Source organism: Styela clava, chromosome 9 (assembly GCF_964204865.1).
Source record: "Styela clava chromosome 9, kaStyClav1.hap1.2, whole genome shotgun sequence".
Classification (NCBI taxonomy): domain Eukaryota; kingdom Metazoa; phylum Chordata; class Ascidiacea; order Stolidobranchia; family Styelidae; genus Styela; species Styela clava.
In genome coordinates this window covers 266,286-282,085 of record NC_135258.1, presented here as the reverse complement: position 1 = coordinate 282,085, position 15,800 = coordinate 266,286, and the positions used below count along the sequence as shown (strand labels likewise).

Genomic DNA, 15,800 nt, shown 5'->3' with positions numbered 1-15,800 from the left:
GCCACCCCCCCCCCCCCAGTTTCACTTCGCAGTTATGAATTTTTGTTAGATTTAGGTATGAAATATCCTATGTCCCTATATGGGGCTCCTCACCCCATCGTTGGGTGGTTAACGTAAGCGCTGGTTGGTTAAGGGTAGGGATGTAAGTTTCGAATATTTCCAAATCTGATTCTATTTAGTATATCATCTCTAACTTTTTTCTCTGGGAGTGTTACGACTTGGGAAAACCGTAAACGTAAGGAAATTAAACGCTTTTGGCCGATATCGAGACAACGCCGCTGCGTCGTGCAATGGCCCTATGTCCTCTATATAATTTTTAAATAGAATCAAGCCTATTTTTCTGAAATTGCTTCGAATCGCTTCAAAATTCTGTAACTTACACCCCTAGTTACGGGCTCCTCGTCATCAAGTCCACATATCTGGAGCAAATAAATATATCCCATGATAATTGACGAAAACACTTGGATATGTTATGAATATATTTGCATCTACTAAAAATAAATACATTGTGTAAATGATATGTCAGGAATCACCAACAAAATAAAGCATCCCAACACCCTAAGTTTATCTTTAATAAAGAAAGATATTAATATGTATTTTATTCTCAGAGACAGAGTCGTGTTTCCAAACTGCCAGAATTTGGAGTCTAATTTTGAGCCGGAAATTCATACTTTCAATGGCGGTAATCTGACTCAAAACTTGCTACAGAAACTCGAAAAGCTGCGAATAACTGTAAGCTGAACATGGGGCAAAGTTTTTCTTATTAAAATTCCACATTCCTGGAAAATTTCCCAATGCAAATTGCTTAAATCCACCCAAATTCAATAAAAATACCAAAACGTTGAAGCAAAAATCACAACCCAGACACGGATCGTGCTGGTGTAAATACATGTACCGGTTGAATAATGACATAATACATTGCGAATTATAATTCAAAGCCTAATGTAAAAAGTGTTGTGTTATTAATGAATAAGTATATAAACCCCTTTTATAGGTAAAACTAACAACATGATGGCATGAGTAAGACCAGGTGGACCTCCTAAAGTATGCGCACCAAGATGGTTCACAACCTGAACATAGTATGTGTGTATCAGTCAGGATTCAGGTTGTACGACATCTTGGTGCGCATACTTCTGGAGCACCGACCAGGCACCTGCAGATGGGAAATGTCAGGAGTGAATGCGCCACCATAACCCTAAATTTTCAGTACCTTTGGCATTCAGTGGTGTTTGTAACTTTGCTCGCAAAAACAAGTCTTATTTACTTCTGAGCAAGTGTGGTCAGGGATGAGGCTTCTAACAGAGTTCCGGTAACTTTGTGCAAAGATGAGCCTCCTTTACTTGTCATTGAGCGAGCGTGACTTTGCTCCGAGATGAATTTTCTTCACTTTGATTATGTACAAGTGACCTTACTTTAGCGATTTTTACTATATATATTGCTTTTTGGGTACCAGAAGCGTAAAAGTTCAGAGCTCCGAAAATAACAGTTCACAGCTCAGAGCACAAGAAATAATGTGTTACAAAATCATAGTGAAACCATAGACACCTTCAAAGTGATCAAAAAAGACACCTTAAAATAATGACAATGACATGGGTGATGCTTGAGTGAAAATATTACATAAATAAAGCTCAATTCAAAGCGTGTCGCTACTAATCTATAGTGATCATTCGGTTCTCAACCAAAAAATTAGCAGGATACCCCAAGTTTTATCTTAAATCTTTATCATGTACACATTTAATTATTGTTGTCACATGCACGTTTTGTTAATATTCCGGGTATTTTTAAATGCAGAGGAACATATTAAAATAATTGTCATTGTTTCTTATTTCAAAAAGTTTTGTTAGCGTGATAACACATGTTGAAAAATATTTATTGTCAGGGCCCAAAAGAAAAGTAGCGATAAACGTAAGAAGAAACAGTGAGAACAACTATCAAAGAAAGTATCACTCCATCTGAAAAAATAGTAATTTTAGAGCAAATTTAAATGATTCACGTTCAAATAATTCCAATAAATATAATACAATTGAAATGAATTAAAATCATTTGGTAAAGTCAAAGTTTTTTCTGGAACTGGAGAACAACTGGTATTGTAAAATTGTCTGAATAAAATGAATTTCATTGAATCTAACAATGGAAAACCAATAAATAGCATAAAATGAAAAATTAGAATTATTTTTTAGAATTTCAATAAGGAATCAAAACAGGTTTCGGGGAAATATTGAAATAATTTTCATAAAAACGAAGGTAATTTTGTTGCCCCTGACAACCATAGATTTTCAAAGTCTTGGAAAATATTGTGTAGCGTTGAATATAAAAATAAAAGAAACTGAATGAAGTAAATGAAAGTTCTGGAATATAGGTTCCAAGCAAAGCATTGAAAATTCTCGTAAAATCTAAAATAATTTTGACGTCACGCATAACCATATAATTTAAAAGTTTTTAGACCTGACATGAGCAAACTACGACCCGCAGGCCAAATCAAGACCGTTGCGTAATTCAATATGGCCTGCCTGATGTTGCCACAACCAAATCTTGTTGTTTTAGCTTAAAAATAGCTCAAGGAATTTGTTGAGATTACGATTAAATTTAGTTTGGGCAAGAGGCTTATTGTTTTTCACTTTTGCTAACACTGTAAATATTGTTCATAAAATGAAACTTTTATGTCACGCTTACTTGGCCTGCCAGTCTAAAAGGCAAATCTTTTGGCACCAGGTCCAAGACAGTAAATATTCCCAAATACAAAAATAAAAACTTGATAGCAAACATGAACAAAATTTCAAATATCTAAGCCAAACACTGAAAATGCTTGCAAAAGAAGAGAATAATGTACCATGGCCAATTACAAGTCTGTGTCTGATGCGGGATCTGTTAGCCAGTTATTTGTTTCAGATAAAATGACTTGAATTCCAATATGGAGGCATTTCAATTACACAGGCAAACCTTGGACTGGTAAGAAATCAGATAAAAGTTAATAACCGAAGTTTCAAGTATTCAATAAAATTTCTTTAGCATGTAAAAATAGAAGAGAAATTATTGTTTGTTCCATAGATAATAAAATCCTGGCATTGAGGTTGCACAAAATTCAAAAATTATTTAAAACTAACTTGATACTGGTAGAAGACAGTGTGAAGTGCAAATTTTGAGGTGTTTTCATCATAAATAAAAAAGGGTTGGACCCACTCACACTTTATCATGAACTTGAACAAGTTTATAAGAAACCCTACTCAACTTGAGCAAGTTTATTTGAGCATTTCAAATGTATAACGAGAGACACAGCTGATATAAGACTCAATGTATGTCCACTCGAGTCATGTTTTAGGACTCGACTTGAGTATAAAAATCTCAAAGTTTAGGAGGCTTTTGATTAAAGTCAAAACTAGAATAAACCATTGACCCAAGTTTGAGTAAGTTTTGGAGTAACATTAATCAAATTTTACTCGATTTGAGTAAGTCTATTTGAGCATTTCATGATGTAAATGAGCCGCAGCTAATGAAAGACTCGACGACTCTTCTTAACCAGGTTGGTTGTTTTTTACTTCATTTAATACATTTGTGAAAGCCAAACAATATATGGTATCGATTAATTCCCTTCGCAATTTCAAGGCTTCATGGACACCTTATAGATCAATTACTACTACGAGTATAAATATCAGAATGACAGTGACCGCCTGCAATGCTTCTGACCTCTACGGAAAAGGCTACGTCTCCTGGTGTGTATGAGTGAAATGAATAATAGAATAAAGAATATAAGAGTAAACCATCAATGTGATACAGACGAAGTCCCATTAAGATGCAACATTCATTGTGATTAAGGGGAACTCCCATTGGGAGGATACAGAATTTAAATTTACTAATTAGATATAACTATTATCATACCAGTGGGTAATACAACTTCATTTTCATTATTCTTCTCCTTGCACATTTTTCATTTGATAAAAGGGAAGCCCCTATAGGGAGGAAGTATTCTGTAATTTCATAATAACATATTATATTATGACATGTAGTGGTCGCTTGTAGCTTTCCTATCAATACTATCTTTCCTCCCCAAAATAGTTTCATAACCTTGCTATGAGCAATTCAGAAGAAAAACAAAAATGGACGGATTACACCTAATCCCTCTGTCATGGAAGTCATGGAGAAAGGGGAACTCCCAGCAAGGAGGATGCAAAATGAAAATTGAGGAGGTGTGTCGACTCCAGTCACATTTAATGACTCTACTTGAGTAAATTAAAACTCCTCGAAGTTACGAGTGACTAATAGAATCTGATTGTGTCAAGTTGACTTGACCATTTTTAGGACTCGACTTGAGTAGGTATAATTGAGTTTTAAGTGAATAAGGGGAATTCCCTGTGAGGGGGGATAAAATACAGATTCGTTTACAATATTATGATAATATATAAGCACAGCGGGTAATAGTGGTTGCACGTACACCCACCCCACTTGGTCCCAAAAAATTGTCTAGCTATAGTGTTGGAGATAGTATATTATACCATACAGTGGTTCCCAACCTTGTGTATCTCATGGCCCCCTTTTCATCATTCCAGTAGTAATCATAGTGCTACTTTGATCGGTAGATCCCATTATATTCAAACAATTCATGCACAACAAAGTGAAAACACCCTGTGACAAAACATTATCAAGCAAAGAAACTAGGAGAATGAGGAGTTTTCTTGTCAAGGGAAAAGTAAAATAAGTTATGCGTCCGTCATGGTGGCTATGAACCCCTGGTTGGGAACCACTGTGGTATAACATCAAGTTAGCAATATAAATTGAAAAATCACATTTTACATTTCAAATTTCATTAAAAAAATTTAAAACTGACCCTGAAATCTACACTTTTTCTAAAACCTAACCCCCCTCCTAAGGACAGCGCTTTAAAAACTCTGTGACAAGTTTTTGCATAGCCGCAGCTCTGGCCCTCCCCGTTTCTAAAACTTCTTCATGGTTGGCTGCCTCCGTGGATTCATAATCGATGATGCAATAATTTGTGATGAGTGAGCAAGCGCAGACTTTCAATCCACAATGAGCTGCTGCCACAACTTCTTGCGCTGTACTCATGCCTGGAATAGTAGAGGTCAAAGGTTAAAAGGGGTCAAAAGACAAGTGTGCTGTACTAATACCTGAAAGAAGTCAAAGGTTAAGCGAGGTCAAAGGACATGTGTGCTGTACTCATACCTGGAAGAAGACAAAGATTAAAAGGCACGTGTATTAAGTGTGCTGTACTCATACCAGAGGTCAAAGGTCAGAAGAGGTTAAATTTTAAAAAATTGTAATGTTCAGGTTGAGACTAAACTCAAAGATTGGCTAGACTTCAGGTTCTGATGACCCATGACCCGACTTTCCCGAGTGCAAGAAGAGGTGAGTGTTTATTACATGAGTAGGCAGCAGTGTTGAGGAGTCATTGACGTAACTCGAATTAACTCAGATCATCCAAAGACTTCTGCTCATCATCAACTAATCGACGAAATAATTTGAATCGGTACTCCCGTGGTATGTGTATCAGGTCAGGGTTAAGTCATACTTTTATTCTTATTTTCTATATTTTAGTTCTATTACGAGTCCGGGGACTGTCTGTGTTAGCCAAGTGAATATACCCCCTGCCCACAGTTTTCAGTTTCTTTACACAACTTGATGCAAAGTAGACTAACAAAATTAGTTACCTCCATATTGGTACACATACTTGTGGAACCCTGTAATCAGTGATTGACCTGACTTAAGATTCGGATGATCAGGACTAGATACCTTATCGAATCTACTTGATTATTCTGAAAATACGGCTTTTTATAGCAGAAACCTTTTATTATCATCCCATCAAACAAAAAGTTAACTTTGAGATATAAATTCGTGTTATGAATTTTCCCCAAATTAAGGACATGATACACATATTCATCCCGGTGAAGAAAAGCCAATAAGACTGTTTAATCATATGCCAAACCTCGACCTCTCGTCCAGTCCATGTCGGATATGGAATTAGCTAGCTAGTTATGTTTCAGATGTATAGACTCTAATTCATGAAATTTTAACTTACTAATTGCACCCCAGACCATTTTTATCTCGTCAGTCGTCCTATTATTCCATTAATAAACAAAAAAGCAAATATGCTTATAAAACCATCTTATCAACTCCCCCCAGAAACTATTTATTAAACATAACCTACCGATAGCATCCCCACCCAGCTTCAACGCGAGATTTAACTCGGCGATGGTCTCGTATGAAGGTCCGGCAACATTGAAGTAAATTCCCTCCCTCATTGTGTCCTTGATCCCAAGGTCAACTGCTGTATCGTACATCAACTTACGAAGATTTTTGTCGTATGCTTGGGTGACTGCTGGGAACCTCGGCCCAAATCTAGAAATAAAAGAAAATGGAAATTACAATAGTGATACAATATTTCTTCAATTTTTTCCATAGCGAAGACAAATTTCTTGTCATGAATGATGATCTCAGAAGTGCCCACTGATACATTAACCGCAGTTTTGATCGATAAGTCTTCAGTCTCCGACCGATAGTCTCGTTCAAATATTAATAGATCCCCAGCTAGCGTTATGCAAACCTGCTTCTGTACTGTTCAAATAGTTTATAATGTGAGCGTAAAAAGTAGTTAGATAGGGTGCCCACAAAGTCTCAAAATTTTGTAAAATTGCAAAGGTAATTTATTGATGCCATAATTATATTGTTTTGGCTCTCACAGATGTATTAATAAATGAAGTAAAAATACTTGAACAATTACTGAATAAAAAACAACAAACCTGGTTAAGATATATTGAGAACTGACTTCATAACAAAATTGAATTTATAAAGGGACTTTATGGACACCATGTATAATAATAAAGAACTGAAAAATATTATTAATACCACAGCAAAAATGAAATTCCTCACAATAACAACAACAAAAATTTCTGCGAGAAAATTCCTACATGAATAAGGAATACAATACTTACTTATCATCATTCTTGCCCCATAAGGGGTTGTACCCTCCAAGTCCTGGGAAACTGATGTGGTCTTTAATCAGCATAAAATCTCCGACTCCGAACGATCGATTAAGCCCGCCAGCTGCGTTGGTGATGATAACAAACTCCACGCCAAAAAGTTTCATCACTCGGAGAGGAACTGCGATCTGAACAAAACAATAAAGATTAGAATCTGGGCTAGTAATTGAGGCGTTGGACCTCCGACCTTCATACATCCTTTGCCCTCAACAAGGCTCTGTAAATGCACCCATAGCTTGATATTTCAGACTGAATCTCCTTGGTTCAGCATTGTTGCATTGCTTAATTGCTATCTGCTCACTGAACGGAACTCTGTTTGTTGAGAACAGCGGCTTAACAATACAACTCAGACAGTGAACCATGAATAAATGTCTACAAGTTAACGAACTAGACAGATAGATGAGCTGCGCCGCAACAACTAGGAGTCGCGCTGCTCTTCATTTGAGCAATCACATTACGTCACAGGCATTACCTAACCAAGCCATAATGCCCTGGGCATGGGATATGAGCCTGAGATATGTGACCTGCAATGCCATCATAGTACAGTCTAACCTTAAGCGATAATTTAACTTAAAGAGGGCCTTCTGGAAGAAAGCGGTTACGTTTGTTTCGATAGAATCATGTATCCTGCTGAAAAAATTGGAGCCAGGAATTCGTCTTATTAGCTGGAAAACATCCAGAAAATACAAAACGAATAGTAGTTGTTCTGGATCTTCGAAAACAAGAATACCGAACAACAAACCTTCCAAGCTTCGTGTCCTTCATAAGGATGAAATCTGCCTTGCATGCACATGACCTTCTTGCCACCGAGACGACCGAACACTAGTTGACCTTTGTGACCTTGAACTATAAAAAAGGTGCAAAGTCATACAAGTTGTTGGCTTCCACTGGTAGTCTAAGAACTATTTCTTACTTATAGAAGTTTACCCATCTTACATTTGGGGAAAGGAATAATATAAAAGCTGGAAGTATCAATGGCAATTGATAGCAGATAATTTCATGATTTTTTGTAGAAACCCCCACCCAAAAACACCTTAGTCACCGGTGAATTGTGCCGAGCGCGTAATTACTTAAAACGTGGCGGGTGTGTTATTCTGAAAATTCACATTTTTGAAATAGTGGCGAGGGCTTTCTCTAAAAAAAAATTCTCTCTTTCGAATGTAATGTTCCCTGTATCAAACATAGAAAATCTTCATATTAGACCTTGGAGACTTTCTAAAACCAACATCCCTCTCCCCCACCCTTGAAAATTCCAAGCTACGCACATGGAATTGTAGTTGAATGCCTCAACCCTCAAGACAGAGTACAAATCTCACCTGTTGAAGTCATGAAGTTGGGGATGTCCCCATATTTCACAATAATTTTATTTTCAACGTCCTCCCCGAGGCCACTCAGACCGGAGCCGCAGATAATCCCGACCTCAGGATTCTCCTTGATTATTTTCTTTAAATAATCGTACGATTCAATAACTTTTTCGTGACTATATTCTTCTGCCATTATTTTTGTCAAAATTTATATATTATATTTTTATATATTAAATTATATTATCTGCAACAGAATAAAATTAGTTTTATAAAAATATTCTCATAAGAAATAGGTAATAAGAATCTGAAGTGGAATACTTGTTGGTGGAGCATTGAACTTATTAACTATGTTGACAGCACGGTTCAAAATCCTGGGTTCGGATCTCGTGTGTGTGATAAATTGGATAGACCAGACCGGTTCCCAAACTAAAAAATGTTTGAACCAGACAATGCCGATCTGATAAGACCGTTGAATAGTAATAAGGTCAGTCATCATGCACCAATAAACGACGACTGTTGAAGGGCCTAAGGCAGTTTAAGTCGAAATGAACGTTGATCTATTTAGAGCTGTATTGATTATTTTTAAAGATAATCCAACAAAATATTGATTGCCAGACTGAATAAGATAAATCTGAGAGAATCAGATTAATTTTGGTCCACACATCATGGATCGATAATCTCACAGCTGCCAATCCACTGGTTTATATTCTGATCTAAATCATAGTCCAACAAAGGAATTGGCGTAGATCAGTGTACTTCCGTAGAATGTGAACCAAGATGGCGGACATCGGAACGTAGTATGTGTATCAGGTTATGCCATATTTTCAGGTACAAATACTACAGGAGTCACTTGGCTAGTCCCCAAACTTGTAATAGAACTAAAATAAGGAAAATTGGACCCAAAACTGGGCCGCCTGAAAATCCTCACGGGTCACTTTGTTATAAACAAAAAGTTATTCAGTGAAATACCTAGTAAAACTGCAATTTACTATTCAAGAATATCCGCGGATCAAAAGATTTTACAAAATTTTTTTTTTAAAAATGTGGGCCGCTTGAGAAAAGATTGGGATCCACTGGTGTAGATCACTGTAAATACAAAAAAATTGGATTCAGTAGCACTGAATATACAGTCTCTGCTTCTATGTTTATACTACTATAAAAACTTCATTTTATATTGTGGTAAACGTAACCCGTCAACCGAAGGTAGACCACATGCCAACTTACGCCAATATCTATTTGAAGAGGTTATCTGTTGCCATATTTGGCTTTATACAAGAACAAGATACAATTGTAAGCGTGGAATCATACTATCGACCTTCCATTCCCATGGACCGATATGAACCCAAGTATATAACCTCAATATTTAACACTCACGCCCCTAAAACCCCAGCCAATCACTAGTAAGCAATGCTTATATGGAGCAATCAACATCTGGGCAGCAGTGAGGCCTAGTTTGCTTTGTAAATAGAGAGATATGTAAGGTGAGCAAACAAGTTAAGAATTTGGCTAGACAGTTGGTCCAAGGTTGGAATTTGGTTGAAATAGATGACGGCAACTTTAAAGATTCAGAGAATGAGACAAAATTCAGAATGAAAGTATCAAGTGCCGGAAGCGTCAACTTCAGAAACGGTGTTTCAAGTGGACCATGCTTACAATTTCGGAAAGGATTGGTGCAATGTCTGAAGTGTTGGGAATACACTGGTCATCGCACATATGATTAATCTGTGTGGGATATTTATGCGAGATGATTGCTGGAACCCTCACTGCCATAGAGAGATTCAAAAACCACTGGTTGGTCACGGCTTCACCCTCTATCAAGTCCCTGAATTTGAAACAAATAACTGACTAACTATTCCTGACATTGACGAGAGTCCGTGGTTCACATGATAAAGGGCCATCCCCTCTCCTCTCTCTGAAATGAACATGATATCCTAGTCTCAACCACTATATCAGCAGTTCACAAACTTTTTTTTCAAGCAGTGCCAAAGTATCAGGGAAAAAACTCACACCGTAGACTACTCTACGTAGTCACTCACTACGTAGACAATAAGAAACATGAAAACAATATAATAAATACAATATGTAAAATAGTTATTCATATATTAGTTAGGTCCAAAACACAATTGTCAATTTTCAAGGCACACTTAGACGATTGCCGAGGTGCCCCATTTAGGAACCGCTGCGCTTATGATTGTGCCGTTTAATCTACAGGTATGAAAAATAGTCTTTTCATGAGCAGGGCCCGAAATACTTGGTGTAGGACAAGCAAAATTTCTCCAAATAATCAGAGCATATTTATAAATCATTAGAATGACCTAACCAAAAGCCTCACCCAGTTCTGAAATATATCAGTCAATCCCTAAAAAATTCCAGAACTATGTTAAACAACGTTAATATTTGCTCGGCTTTATGTAAGTAATCAAACTAATGTGAATCTGCACTTTTATCAATGAAGCTCGCTACTGAATTGAGGTCGAACAACTAAGAGGTTGGAGTATGTTCAGAAAAAAGTTGGGAATGATGACTGCTGCAGTCAATTTCGGAGAAATTCTAACAAAATGTTAGAATTTCATTCTCAAATGACCAAGTCATCAAGCAAATCACTACTAGTCATCCATCAATGCCAGTGGAATTATTGATATTTGTTCGTAAGTAATCAAACATTTAGGTCATAGATCTAGGTGACTGTTTTGAAGGCGAAATTTTCCTAGTACAGTTAACTTTATGCCGCAGTTACCGGACAAATATTGAAGCAAATACACTCCGCGGCAATCCTTTGTTTACTTTGCAATTCAAGCGGCCGAACTCAGAGTAGAAAACAAACATTGAAACGAGTTTGTATATTTACAAAAAGCTCTCGACAATTTTAATAAAGTCGGCCGCACTTTATAAATAGAATTCTTTATTACATAACCGCCAATTTTATGATTTAGTTTGATCTAGACCAGGTCTACTCAACTATTTTTACCGAAGATCTGCATACAAAACTTCAAAATTATTTGGGTCCAGTCTTGCAAGAAATTATATTTCGGCATCCTTAAACGCACACTTTCTCGGCCGGCTAATGATTATTAGCAAATCAAGATTGTTTATTATGGTGCTATAGTTCTCTTCATACATATTCAAAACTATAAAAGTCATTTTATAAAAGAAAACTTCAAAAGTGGGGCTAATGATCCAAAATAAAGAATTAGGTGCGGTCCGAATCAAATACTCGAAAGGTGCGGATTCGAATCGTGGTCCGCCAGTTGAGTAGCAACAATCTGAAACAAACAACTGGCAACCGAACTAGAGGCAGTAAATTGCTGCATGATTAGGCTTTTTTCAATTGCTCTCCGTTTCCTATTCTGATCATATTAGGTTAATCCAATGATCCCATAACCGACATGGACTGTTAACTGTATAAAAGGTCGTGGTTTGCCATGTGATTAAATCATCTTACCAACTTTCATATCTCTCAGATAACTAGTTGAATTTTTTTTTTTTAAAATAGGATTTTATCCCAATAATCCAGAGAAAAAAATATTCAATAACAAGACTTATCATGTAGTCCCATGACATAAATGTCTTTATTTCTTTGACTTACAATCCACATACCACCTTACTGTCTTATGGTTCCTTTCAGTTTTCAATACTTTAAATTACAGAATTATCATATTTTAAATAAAAATATGACTCAAGGTAGAACAGTGTATTTACAGCGAACAACAAGTCCTTCCCAGGTTAGAATTAATTATCAACTCTATTTAGTTCAGTAATATTCAGCCTTTTCCTCCCTTGGCCCATTTTAATTGCACAAAAATTCAGTGGCCAATTAAAATTCCATGCAAGGGAAATAGTAAATTATTTCTGCAGAAAAATAGGCACTTTCACTTCAATAATTAGATAAAAAATGACTTCCAAATAGCAAAAAGAGCATTTATAATCATCCATCGAAGTTTGTCGCACAACTCCACAGCAGTGAATCATATATATTATTATTTCCAGACAACCCCCAATGTTACCGAAAATTAACTCAAAATGTATTATGACACCAAATAGTCAAAAGAGTCTTTATGGTTAGAAAGTAGGTTTGCAATCACTGTTATAATTGATTTCAATGTGGGAGATATTCTTAGAATCCGAGAATCGGTGCCGTACTACATTATAGGACACGTAAACATATTTACTGGACAATCCATAATACACACAAATTGAAAATGGAGAATTCTGGAGAGTATGACCTCGAGCAAAAGTTTAAAACATGAGAAATATCATGTGCCCGCCCACTGACTTAGTTAGACAATGCTTGAGCCAGAAATAAACAAGTGAAATTTATTTTTTCTAACCGATAAATAGTTAGTTTTATACAAAATTCGAAACGAAAATCACACATTACAACTGAAGAAGGGAGGTCGCAGGAAAACCAAAGCTGGTTATCGAGCAGCGACACCCGAGGTTCTAATATCTGATTGAAAAGACCGGGAAGTTTGATTTCATAACTTCACTATACAAATCGGGTGACATTGTCCCGTTTCAGAGAAACCCATTTTACAGATGATCAGACACCCCTCCTTTGGGAGACGTCTGGACATTGTTGTCCCTCAATATCGGTAATAATACAGTATATTGGAGTTGCGCAAAATACTACAAAAAAACACAATCTAGTAACGTCATCATTGAATTCCTTGGAAAAAAAAATCCGATTTACCAAAGGAAAAAAAATTTTACCGTAGCATTCGAGAGTTTTTAGCAAAAAAACGGCAATTTTGGTCATGTGACAGCCGCGATTAATTTAGATCATTATTGAGACAAGCATGGCGCGATATGAAGCATCTGACGTGGTCCCAGATGCCCCCTCGTTTGTGGTACACATTCGGTAGCATGTTTGTTTTGTTGAGTCAAATGGAGGGAAATTCTTGAAATTTGGATAGTGTGCTATACAGTAACTACTGTTTTTGTATTGAGTTTAGCCTTCATACTGTATAGAAAAACAAACAAAGTATCTGAATTATTAAACTTTCGGGCTGTTGTACTTTTTAAAACTTAACTCATAACGACCAACCTAATTCATTACAAAGATACCAATAAGAGATAAGAGAGCAATCGGTGACGTTAGTGAGTTCATTATAGTCAGCACAGATGCCATTTCGTGCGATCGTAGCTATACTTTAGCAAGCTCTATGACGAGATTGTGACGTTGCAGTGATGTAATCTTTGGGTGACATACTCAGGTGGGGGTTACAAATATTACACTAATAAAATCGTTATGCTACGCCTACTAGAAGTACTTGATGGCGCGTAATTCAGGAGATCCGAAATAAGTGCGGATCGTCAGACCCATCATTGCTTACCTACAGTCACAGCAGTCAGGCGAGTGGCGTTCACTAAAAATCACGCAAACCGTACTCTGCATATTACTTGCCTGGTTGAACGTCAACATCCGCCGGTTCACTTCGCGTATTTCCCTTCCTCACAAATTCGTTTCACGTATTTCCTTTACCAACGCTTTGACATCAATCAAAATTAATCCAAAAAAACGGATCAGACACGTAAGAAATGCGAGCGCACAACGAGCGTTTCATAAACCGACCGTAGAATATTGAGACCGGTTAGGTACTCACGTGTCTCGCCACGCTCTACTGAGTTGCGCCGGTGGGTGTTTCTTATTCCACCAATTACATTCAAAGGCGTCGACCCAATGTACATAATCCGGTTTCGAAGGAATGGTTATTTCTCCCGTTGAGAAATCCGTTTGTCAATTGTAACAGTTTAACCATGCTTATACCTGACATGGACTGAATACTGAAAAGTAAGTCGTGGTTCGTCATATGATTATAATTTGGTTGCTGATCGATAAAGTCATCTTATCGGATTTCCTCTCCCCAAAATAAATATCGAAAATACTGTTATAATATGATAATTCGAAATAGGAAACCCGTAAGCCTGCTGACCTTAAAATTACACAAGCAAATCGTAGGCCAACGATTCGCCATGTATGCTTCACCAAACCTTGCGTTATGAATTTTGTGTCGGGTTAATTCACAAAATTATTGTTAACAATGCTTCGTATAAGTATTTCGGGATTTTTTGTACAAAGCCCCCATCATAAAATAACACCTCTGAATTCGCTCGAAATACGAAAAGATCTAGTTACTTTTTTGGGGCGAGGGTGCAGATTGCGCCGAAAATTAAATTCTCAAAACATTTCTAACGCGAACCGCAGTTGGTGCAAGACAATTTTTTAAGGTATTATATGAAATCACTCAACATCGGACGCGATCGACTACTAGGAACGTGGCATTCGACCGGTCGATTGCGATCAGCGTGTTGGTTACCCCCGCGCATCTTTAGAAATAATATTTTATTGAAAGGCACATTAAAATTTTCAATTGCTTACATTTCAATTAAAATATAAATATAATACCTGTGTAGCGCTTCTTAACCCATGCAACTATTTTTCCCAATCTGGGGTCCGCGGACACCCGGGGGTTCGTGATGACTGCACAGGGGGTCCGCAACGATGTGAGGAGTCTAATCGGTCTTTAATGATTGATTTCAATCAAAAAGCATTTGCGTTTTTTTGGTTGAGCGTTTCAGACAAATATACATTTCTGTCAGAAAAGGCAATTAAATTTGTATTGTTTTTGTAACGACCTACTTGTGTGAGACAGAATTCACAGCTCTCACCAATATGATGACAAGGTACAGTTCGAGTCGGACTTACAAGTTTGCTAGCCACAAATTGCTCCGAGACTTGATGAATTGTACAATAAAAAATAACCTCTTCCATCACATTAACGTTTGTGGTATAAATGAAACAATATCCTCAATCGTTAGTTAGGCCCAGAAATATGGCCCAAAAAGTTTGGGAAACACTGCTCTATAGCAGGGGTGGTCAGCCTGCTTTCGCCGAGATCGACTAAAATCTTCGAAATCGCTTGCGATCTACTGATCGATAATTATGTCACGCAAAAAAACGGACGAATACCCGAATATGCAGATAGCTGCACACACACATACAAAAAAGGCCACCGCTGGCAAAAAGCTAGGCTCCTAGACGCATTCCTAATCAAATACCCAGAAAAAGTGTTTTACGATCCATTTAATTTGTTAAGTTGATTATGCAACTGTACCAGGAGTTAATGTTTTATCACTATTTATTCAAATAATACAATTCTGATATAAGGCCTGCCTAAATTTGAAGTGTTTGAAATTCCTCAAAAACTTGAAAGTAGCCATGTAATATCTTCTAAACAACAAAAAACGTACTCTCAAACCATAATGTCACGTGGCTACTCAAACGTCGGTATCTAATTTATAAGTTACTCCAAGTACGATTATTCGCTCGGTTGGAATTAGAAAAACTGGGCATTCGGATTCCACTGCTGCCAGTGGTGGGATTCAAATTTTTTGTCAGCCGGTTTCTTGACGAAAGTTTTTTTTTTCAGCCTGTTCTGTTACAAACAGAACATTCACAGTAATCAGTAATGCTAACCTGTTCGCTTATCTCATAAAGTTCCGTGAG

The 15,800-nt window shown here is 37.0% G+C and overlaps 1 protein-coding gene across 1 annotated transcript; it reads right to left on the bottom strand.

Moving 5' to 3' along the window:
* Nucleotides 1-461: 461 nt before the first annotated feature.
* Nucleotides 462-8,544, bottom strand: LOC120338831 (purine nucleoside phosphorylase-like). Its single transcript, XM_039406795.2, has 5 exons — nt 8,306-8,544; nt 7,732-7,835; nt 6,942-7,117; nt 6,158-6,348; nt 462-5,060 (listed from the first exon to the last, which is right to left on the bottom strand). The coding sequence occupies exons 1-5, from the start codon at nt 8,484-8,486 to the stop codon at nt 4,861-4,863; spliced, it is 852 nt and encodes a 283-aa protein (XP_039262729.2). The 5' UTR covers nt 8,487-8,544; the 3' UTR covers nt 462-4,860.
* Nucleotides 8,545-15,800: the final 7,256 nt, after the last annotated feature.